Here is a 10,898-nt window from a genome sequence, read left to right as displayed (position 1 = left end):
ATCTATAAATATATTTTAAGGGAGTGATATTGTAATTTTGGAACTTTTCAACGATTTTCTGTTTCTAGAAGGGGGAGAGTAACGGTGGAGCCCTTCGGACTTGTTTGGGCTCTTTTTTTTTTAATATTATCTTTAATATTTCGGACACAATATCTCTAATTATTGGATCCCAACTAAGTTCCCCAATCCTTTGTATAATTGAAATTGACGTTAGGTTCCCCAATTTTGTGAGTTTTTTTTTTGAATTAGTTTCTCTGGTTAATAGTAGCAATAACAAGATATAAGAAATGATGAATCTGGTGACAACATTAATGATTTAAAGGGATAATTTCATAATATTTTAGATGTAAGGGATTAATATTAAAAACCCTAATAAACGATATGAAGAAGATAGGAGGACGTGGAGCGAAGATATTCCGTTGAGTACGGATTTTCTTAGGCTAGCGGACATTCGAGTGGGTAGATTCATAGTAGGAGAGTAATTTTAGAATTGCACCCTTGGAGCAGACCTGCCCACTCGCATGAGGGTAATCCTAACGTGATCTAGATTTGGTCGATACAAAAAATACGAAAAACACAATGTTTGACACTCATGACAGCTTTGAGGGAATTAATTTCAGGTAGGTGCTTCCTGAGAGAGACGAGCCTGAGACTTTGTACTACTACTCATAGGTAACTTATCATTTCTGTTAGACCCTCTTGATAAGGTTAAATTAAAATTCACCATGATTTAAAGAATATGAATTATAAATTTATAATAAGCTAAAAAAAACAATAGTGTTATTTTCTTTAACATTTCTGAATAAAAACAACAAACATGTGAAACCAAGTGCTCACGTGCGCCGACTGCTACTTTCGAAGAAAGCCTCAAAACATGGTGTGGGTCACAAGCTACCGCTTCAACTGATTAATTAATGCGAAAGTTCAATAGGCCACTATATTTGAAACTTTGTTAGCAAGCTATGTTCAGCTTTGAATTGGTTGTGGCCTTTCCCTTCTGAATAGATTAAAGAGAAAACTAGTTTTAATCTCCGACCGCTTCCAGGGTCAAATATGGAATTGTCTTCCACTCCCCCATATTGGCTTGACTTTTTCACAAAAGCACCTGAATTCTGGTGGAGAGAGTTGAAAGTTTTTAGACACTAGTACAAAATAGGGCAGTCTAAACGGTTATTAGAACCGTTTGGGCAAATCAAGATAGCCCAAACAGTTTAAACTGTTTGGGATAATAATTCCAAACGGTTTTAATGCGCTATTTTGTTAATGCGCTTTCCATATTTTGTACTAGTGTAGTTACTTTTCCTATTCATGATTCTAGGTAGTTAATGCGCTTTCCATATTTTGATACCTTCATCAGCTTCATGTTAATGCAGCGTGCATTTTGATACCTGCTTCTTCAAGTAAACCTACACTTTTTTTTTCTATCTCATTACTATGAAATAAACACTCTTAGGTGCAGTGGCGGACCTGTTCTTGTTCAAAGTGGTTCATTTGAACCACCTCAGATTTTGAAATAGTATATATATCATATATGTTAGTTTCTGAACAAATGTAATTTGTAGCCTAGTGGTATAAGCATTAGCTTACCTTCAAAGAGGACAAAGGTTCAAAACCTCCTACAGCCTCTTTATGTTTCTAATTTCTCCTATAATCCTTATTTTCTCTTTACATTTCTACTTTCTCCTATTTTCTCTTTATTATTATTTGTTTATTATTTTTATGCTTTCCTTAGTAGTATTTGAAAAAAAAATTAGCGTTAATTTCGAACCACCACACGAGAGGTTGTGGATCCGCCACTGCTTAGGTGTAAGATTCTCCTTCAAAGAGAGGGTTGTAGCTGTTAACATTATGAAATTGATGCCATAATGAATTATGAGGTCTTTCAGTGTCGGCAGCTAATTTCATCTTGAAATGAACGTTCAGTTTTTTACGTTATTTACAATAAATTTGCAGCTGATATCAAAGCTAGCTTCTTATACCTCCATGAACAAGTTTTACGGTGTCCAAAATGAGTTTTGAATGTAGCTTACACTATGTTTCGTAATGTAGCAGACTGGATTACAATTTGCATTATTAGAAACAAGAATGCAAAAGGAAAAGAATGTCATAAAAACATTTTTTTTCTTTATTCTGCCTTTAGTCAATCATCTACACTTCAACTGCTTTAATCCATATCAAGGATTGAATTGCTTTTATGCTATAATCATACTTCTATTTTGTTTTTATTTTTTTCTTAAATATATCTACTTCTGCATTGTCGACTTAAAGTTGAATACTTTATATTGTGTAGAATCGAGTCATCCAGGAGGCAACCTTATCAGGGGTCGATTCAGCCACAGAGGACGATGCACTTTGTTTCACCCAGATGTTAGATTCCATGCACGGAGGGCATCACGGTGGTTATGAAAGAGCCATGGGCATTGGTGCCACTCAGACTTACTTGAGGGCGTCCTCCATACCGGAAATCGGCACTTCTAATCAGGAGCTACGTCGCGAGGTGGCTGATCTTAGAGCTCGGGTAGCTGAGATGGATAGTCTCAGGGAGCAGCTTAGGGAGGAGCTTAGGGAGGAGTTTAGGTCTCAGATGCAGTTGATTACTAACAATATGGTACATATGCTAATATTCACACAATCGCATACATATGTACATTGGCATACACAAATATACATACATCTTATACTTATACGCGTAAACATACACATAGACTTAACACTCAGACATGTATACACTCATACATTGCTATTACTTTATAGGTTAATTCTCAGGTCGCTCGTCCTGCTCCCACTCGTAGTGATCCACCAGCTTTTACTCGTCCGGCTCCAATTCCTCAGCCCGCTACCGATATACCACATTCTGCTCGTCCTGCTTCAAACGCTAACACTTCTACTTCTAGTGCTCAAGGTCTGTCACATGAGAATATTGCTAGGATATTTGCAGACTTAAGGCGTTCGGGCTTGTCCCAAGAGGATATTCTTCGAGGAATTTCTTTTGTTCCTTGACTGGATGAATTAGACTATTCCTATCTTATATTTTGGATGTATGAGACATTTTGGATATTAGAGACAAATATATAATATTGAATACTTTTCATTGTGAGATATTGAGTAATCATTGTGCATGTATCTCTAATATTACATTTTGAGTAATTATTGTGTATTTATATATAATATTAAATATTTAGCACCGTTTGAGATATTTTTGGGTATGTATATGTTTTTTATTTCATTGTGAGATATTGAGTATCATTGTGTAAATGTGTATTTTAAATGTAAGTAGGTAAATAAATAAAATACTGAAATGAAAAAAATAATTAAAATTAATAGGCCAAACGGTTGTAACTGTTTGGTCAGATACTTGCCCAAACGGGCGAAACCGTTTGGGACAACAATCTATGCCAAACGTCGTAACCGTTTGGCCAAAAACTTAGCTAAACGGTTGGAACCGTTTGGCGTAACTGTTGGCCAAACGGTTTCCAACCGTTGCTAAGTTTTTGCCGCCCAAAAACGGTTACGATCGTTTGGCATAGATTGTTGTCCCAAACGGTTTCGCCCATTTGGGATAACGTCCATACGGTTGTAACCGTTTGGGCAACAGCGCAAACAGTTATAACCGTTTGGGCAACCGTTGGGAAAAACTCATCCCTAATGGCTTTAGCCCAAACGAGTTTTTTCTCTTTCCCAAACGGTTGGAACCGTTTGGGAGGGGGTTTTCCCAAACGGTTCCAACCGTTTGGGCTGCCCTGTTTTGTACTAGTGAGAGTAATATTCCTCCCAAAAATAAATAAATAAATAAATGTGTACGGTGAGATTTTTCTATCCCTATCCTTAAAAAAGAAAAAGGGCTGGAAAATACGATATTTTTGTTACTTAAGCAACCACCAGAATAAGTAAATATAACGGGTACATTAATGAGTAAGATTGATGAAGTCATAGTTAATAGAAAAACAGGGGGAAAAAGTTAGAGGAAAGATAGACTAGATGCTTAGTAATTCTTTTGGGTAGATTTCAAATAACCTTCCTCTAAACACTACTGGATTTTTTACTTTTAGCGACGGACAAATCCGTCGCTATAAGTCAAAATTCCGTCGCTAAAACTTTTAGCGACGGAAAAAATAAATTTCCGTCGCTAAAAGTTCGACGCTATTACAGGAGTCCCTAAAAATACATTTAGCGACGAAAATTCCGTCGCTAAATATTAGCGACGGAACAATGGTCGCTGTTTTAAAAAAAAAAATTAAAAAAACATTTGCGACGGAAAATCCGTCGCTAATAAATCTTTAGCGACGGATAATCCGTCGGTAATGAATGTTAGCGACGGAATTTCCGTCGCTAATGTTTTTTTAAAATTCGTCATATATGATTTTGTGCACGTTTTCCGTCGCAAAATATTAATTTAGTGATGGAATTTCCGTCGCTAAATATTTATTTAGTGACGGGAATTCCGTCGCTAAAACTATAAAAAAAGGAATTTGGAAAATAATTTGAAAATTGAAAAAACTGTAATGACCATGAATTTTAATACTAGTTAAAATAATTTTTAGTATTTTAAAATATTTAATTATTATTTATAAACGAGTATTTGTATTTTTCTCGATTTTCTATAATTTTTTATGATTTAAAAATCTGATTATATATTTATTCAAATGGTTTTAGTATTTATAAATTTATTTCGTGCAGTAAAATTTTCTAGAATTAATTTGTTATGTTATCAGTACTATTACGTATTATTTTAAATAATATATTGTATTATTAATATTATTACAAATTATTTCATATAATACATGGTATTATTAATTACATGTTTTTGGTATAATTTATTGTATTATTTCTATTGTTACATATTATCTATCATATTAGTATAACTAGTACGTTTTACTGTGTACGTAATTGTCACATAATTATTTAATTTTAAATTTAAGTAGAAATATTTTTATTATTAATTATTCTCGTTTAATTATACAATATGGGTATATTTCGACTGTTTCGTATCAACTGTTGTATTAGCACAATAAATACGTTTTTATTTGTAGATAAATATTATGTAATTAGTTTAATTTTTAAATACCCGGCACCTCCGCCTCAGCCCGCCGGCCACCTCTCCAGCACCCAACCCCAACGCCTCTGCAGCCACCCCCGACGCAAGCCTCCACCCCTCAGCGCGCTGACCTCCACCTCGTCGGAACCGACACGAACGCCGCCCCACACCGCCACCCTTCTCTCTCCTCTCCGCTCGTCTTCCCTCACCTGCCGCCGCCAAGCACCGGTCCTCTTCACCACCTCCAGCCCCCTCTCCCGCTCCTCTAACTGACAGCCACCAGCCCTCTCCGCCCGGCCATCTATTCCAAACCCGACAGTCCCCTCTCCCTCTCCTGTCGCCGCCACGCGACGAACCCCTGCCCAGATCCGGCCACCTCATCCCTGACCAGTCCTAGGCCTCGACCACCGCGTCGTTGTTGTAGTTGAGCCCTCCTCGCCGCCGTGCACCACGACGCCTTCAGCGGTCGATTCGTTCGACGAAACCCGAGGCAGATCCCGAACCTTGATTATTTCATTTTAATTATTAGTTTATCGTAAATCTATATGTGACTGCCAACCCAAGCTTCCCCGCTCGCTGTTGCCGTGCCACTGTCCTAAACCCGTTGCCATCGTCGACCTTCGCCCAACCATGCTCTCGACCGTTCAGATCTGTTGTACCGCGTCTGCATCGGCCCCACCGCTCGTCATCAGACCCCTTGGTCTCGTAGGCAAGATCCCATTACTTATTGACTTGTCATTTCAATATTTATATCTGTTAGTAATTGGTTAATTAGATTAGTCTGTGATATATTATTACATGCGTGGGATTGCTTGACATGAATAGCTGTGTGAAAGCTTGTTGTTTTATCACTTAGTTGTTATCCAATAGGAGAGACTGTACATGAAGACGACTTCTGTTAAAAGTATGATTTATAAGCGTGCTTCAAAGCATGGCTATACTCGCTCGACATCGATATCCCGATGTGAGGAGTCCCGAGTTCCCTCGATATCGATATCCCGGTATGAGGTTTCCTTGATTATTATTATTATTATAGCATTGACTAGACGATGCACTCTTGATCGGACGTGTTACGAGTCACGGTTATGTTCATAGTTTTACAGAAGTCGTTCCACGGTAACTCCGTGGCTAGTGCATAATATTTCATGTACAGTTGCTTAATTAATATGACAAACATGGGGTTATAAAGGGGGATTGGACGGAGAATATAGCATGTATATAAATGGGCACAGCGCTTTCTTGTTATCGTGATATCGTGAGTGTTATGTACATGGGCCAGAGGGCCAATACTTGACTTGAAGGCGGCCCCCGGACGACTTTACGGGGACCCGATTATATACATCAAAATATTCTTCCCCAATTCAAATAACATGTAAAACAAGAATAACATACTTGCGTGCTTTATGATGGACTTTGTTAGTTTTGTTGAGATGTAGACCAGTGTTGTTCTTTTCATACATAGATCGGGATTGATATTTAATTATTTACAATTCGAGACATATGGTATATACATGAGGGTTTCCTTGTTTGGATTATTTCGCTCGACGTACTACGTCTCTTGTTGTAGATTTTTGAGTATTAATTTCATCTAGTGTATGCCATTGTGACTTGTACGATTGTTTCTGATCGTTAGCTACATGATCTCGTTACCTGATCGATTTTGGATGCTTTATGTTATCATGATTTAGTACTGTTTTCATGTTGATTTGTGGATTTCAGTTGTACGTTCTTTTGTTGTTTCTGTTATCGTATCGTTTTTCGCATTGGATTTCCGTTTGTTCTATTTCTTTGTGGAGTCGGGTCTTGCCGTGCTTCATGCACCTGACGTACACCTGTTTTCTCTGGTGTACGTCAGACTTAGGAGAAGAACAGGTTCAGCTGGGAAATCATCAGGAGCCAAAGGATTCTCAGCAGGAGTGCCTAGCGGATGGAGCAGAAGAAGAAACCAAAGTTTAGTTATTGGTCCCTCCAGTTGTTCGATGGTCTTAGCTTACTTTTGTAGTTCTTTCTATTTTTGTGGTTCGATGTATCTTTGCACCTCTTCAGTATTCACTTGTTCAGATATGTATAAGGGCATGTTTGACCCGAATATTATGTCTGGGATGATATTCATTTATGATATGTATTATTTCATTCTGTGATGTTCATTATATTCTTGCTATCTGTGATCGGGGACCTGTGACTTTGCATTGTACTTATTTCCAGACGCTTAGCATATTAGATTGAGAAGACGGGGTCTAGCACTTATCTCTTCTCAGTCTAATACGTCGCGGGCTTGTTCACGTTCCGGTTCCCGTGTATTTTGGGAAGCGGGGCGTGACAGGTTTTTTTGGTGGCCCATGCAGGTCACGGTCCCGAGTACTCACTAGTAAGAATATGGTAGACAATTTAGATACATATCATGATTTCATCCGTGAGACTATCTTGAGCCCTTATTCTCTTTTTGATAGATTTCGTTTCATCCCTATCTTATCATTCTTTGACTCCAGAGTTTTTCACGGCTCTTGTCCCATCGCTTCACGATTATCCTCTCTTTGTATAGCCTCTCTTTCTCCGTGCCGGTTATTATTTTATATGTTATTATTTTTACGCTATATTTTCTTTGACTTGACTTATGTATCGTTTGATTGTATTGAATTCTATATTATTTACTATATTATCTTATGTATCACATACATTGTTATATTGTATGTTTTCATTTGTTTACAAATCTATTTTATCTTTCATAGTTCATGTTTTATGTATTATATATTTTATTTACGTATATTACGCTGATTGTATTTATATGATTTTTGACTACTACACAATATACTACTATGTCTAAATTGATATTATATAGTGATTATTATTGTTGTTGTATCTTGTTTATATTACGACTATTACTAATATTTCTAATTTATCATATTGTTTGTCGAATATATAATTTTGTTCTTTTTTTGTGTTATATATAATTGTTGTATGCTAGTAATTATTGTGTATTATTTATTTGGCTATTGATTATTATTATGAATTACATCTGTTTGTTTGTCTATATATATATTGATGTGTTTCTATCTATATTCATTTCTTAATGTTATTTTCAATTGTGATTATGTATGTTCTGTATACCTTATTATAATCTTTATTGTCCTTCTGCTTGGTTGCTCTGCATTCTTGTTTTATATATTGTGCTTTTCTAGTAATATTGCGTCATTATCGTGTTTGGATATTTTAGTTATTTTACATTATCATTATCTACTATTGTATATTATAATATAAGTGTATTATTAACATGCTAGCTTGTTTTATTACGTATAAAATAGTTTCATTTAGTATATTTTATTTCATTCTTTACTTCCAATTACATGTATCATCATTGTTTAATTTAATTTATCAAACATTTCATCTTTCTTAGTTATGTTTATGTTTTGTTTACTTATCTTCTATATACAGTTTCTTATTCATTCTAATATTTGCTTTATATTTTGTTCTTTGTTTAGGTTTGTCTGCTCCATTTATTTAGTCATAATTTATATAAAGTGTGTGTTTTCGATAATTATTGCTGTGATATACGTCTATAATTATTTGTTTTGTTTTTGATGTGATATACTACATATAATTCATTTTTATATGTTGTTGTCTCATATCACATTGACCTTTCATGATTATCTGCCTTGTATTGTTTTGTATATCATATTTTTTGGTTTATGTTCAGTTATCTTCTAATATTCCACTTGCATTGTGATGCGTATTTTATATAATTATATTATTTGTCGCATTCTAATTTTTGTGTATACAATTCGTAAATTCCTAATATTGTGTAATGAATTATTTATCTCCTAAATTTTGTATACTGCTTTACATGACTATTTGATTATATAATTATTTTAATAATCGTGTTTAGCTATTTATACTTGACTTTCTTTGTATCTTTCTATATTTCAGACTACTTTTCATCATTCCATCAATTAAATATGTTTTCTTTTATTTGTGTTTATTTTGTATGTATTATTATTCCAATTGCTTTAGGGTTGTTTTTCCTATTATCTTTGATTTATACTTATTAGTATATCATTCTATTTTGTTATATGATCCTGTTGATGTTTGTTTTTCGCTTGTTTACTTATTTTTATTGATTTTATATCTTACATTGTGTTTTTAATATCATTAGTTTGAACCTGTATTGATTGTGATTTTCATAATTAAATTTCTTTTGTTTTTACTAACCATTGTTATATCCTGCTATTATGTTTTGTTTGAACTGTTATGTATTTTAGACTTTTCGACTTTTCTTATTATGTTGTTTATATTTATATTTATGTTCTATTGTAATTGACTTACTTTTATGTTTGTTTTAGATTTACTGTTCTTACTTGACCTTATTCTTACTTAATATGTTTCTGCTTTGTTCTATGAAAGCTTGTATATTATTTGCATGGTTCACTCTATATGATTGTTTATTTATATAGTACCTATTGTTTTGATTCTATGTTATTGCTTATCTTATACCTTATACTGATTAGATTTCTTATATATTTACAAGTACTGTGTAACAAGTTCACACAGTTAAATATGTTTGTATCATAGTATTTGCTTGGATTTTGTTGCGAGTGTGAGATGCGGTAGCGATATCTTAGTTGTCACAACTTGTATCTCATCTTGTATTGTTCTTGTCTTACATTCCCCTTGCTTATGGACATGTAATTTATTTTGAATTCTTCTCTATATGCGTTGGGTTGAGCCGCCCTTTTCATATCTCTGTCCTTGGGTTTAATTCCGAGGGCGGAATTTGTTTTAAGGGGGGTAGAATGTAATGACCGTGAATTTTAATACTAGTTAAAATAATTTTTAGTATTTTAAAATATTTAATTATTATTTATAAACGAGTATTTGTATTTTTCTTGATTTTCTATAATTTTTTATGATTTAAAAATCTGATTATATATTTATTCAAATGGTTTTAGTATTTATAAATTTATTTCGTGCAGTAAAATTTTCTAGAATTAATTTGTTATGTTATCAGTACTATTACGTATTATTTTAAATAATATATTGTATTATTAATATTATTACAAATTATTTCATATAATACATGGTATTATTAATTACATGTTTTTGGTATAATTTATTGTATTATTTCTATTATTACATATTATCTATCGTATTAGTATAACTAGTACGTTTTACTGTGTACGTAATTGTCACATAATTATTTAATTTTAAATTTAAGTAGAAATATTTTTATTATTAATTATTCTCGTTTAATTATACAATATGGGTATATTTCGACTGTTTCGTATCAACTGTTGTATTAGCACAATAAATACGTTTTTATTTGTAGATAAATATTATGTAATTACTTTAATTTTTAAATACCCTTAACTATTTTATTTTAATTAATTTTGTTTAATTTTTCCCTAAACCCTAATTTTCTCTCTCCTATATATTCTCTTCTCTCTACTGTTCATTTTCACGCCGCCTCCCTCCTTCTCTTCTTCCCCAACCCGACCACGTCGCTCACGCCACCTCCGTTCTCCCCCTCCGACGAGCAGCAGCAAGCCGATCGTGACCCGCGCCCAGATCCCGCAGCCCATCATCGCCGATGTTCGCGACCTCCGGCTTCCCTTCGAGCAACCAACCAACATCCCTCCGACTCCAGCGCCGATTCCGCTGCCGGCAAGCCCCAGCAGCCGCGAACTCCAGCAGTCGCATCTCCCCACCTGAACCAGACCCAAGCCGCTGTCAACGCTACCTCGATCGCCACACGTCGCATCCGCATTGGCACCGTAGCCTCGTCATCAGACCCCACGGTCTCGTAGGCAAGATCCCGAACCTTAATTATTTCATTTTAATTCTTAGTTTTATCATAAATTATTATGTGACT

At 34.7% G+C, this 10,898-nt stretch overlaps 1 protein-coding gene across 2 annotated transcripts; it reads left to right on the top strand.

Moving 5' to 3' along the window:
• LOC109824679 lies at positions 2,296 to 3,149 on the top strand. Of its 2 annotated transcripts, none has more exons than XM_020391316.1 (2): positions 2,296 to 2,608; positions 2,767 to 3,149. In XM_020391316.1, exons 1-2 carry the CDS (start codon positions 2,366 to 2,368, stop codon positions 2,998 to 3,000), a joined length of 477 nt encoding a protein of 158 aa, XP_020246905.1. In that variant the 5' UTR covers positions 2,296 to 2,365; the 3' UTR covers positions 3,001 to 3,149. The 2 variants fall into 2 exon arrangements, with proteins under 2 accessions (XP_020246905.1, XP_020246904.1); XM_020391315.1 differs by having other exon boundaries at positions 2,755 to 3,149.

This window comes from Asparagus officinalis, chromosome 9, assembly GCF_001876935.1.
Source record: "Asparagus officinalis chromosome 9, Aspof.V1, whole genome shotgun sequence".
Lineage (NCBI taxonomy): Eukaryota > Viridiplantae > Streptophyta > Magnoliopsida > Asparagales > Asparagaceae > Asparagus > Asparagus officinalis.
This window is presented reverse-complemented; position numbering and strand designations above follow the sequence as displayed.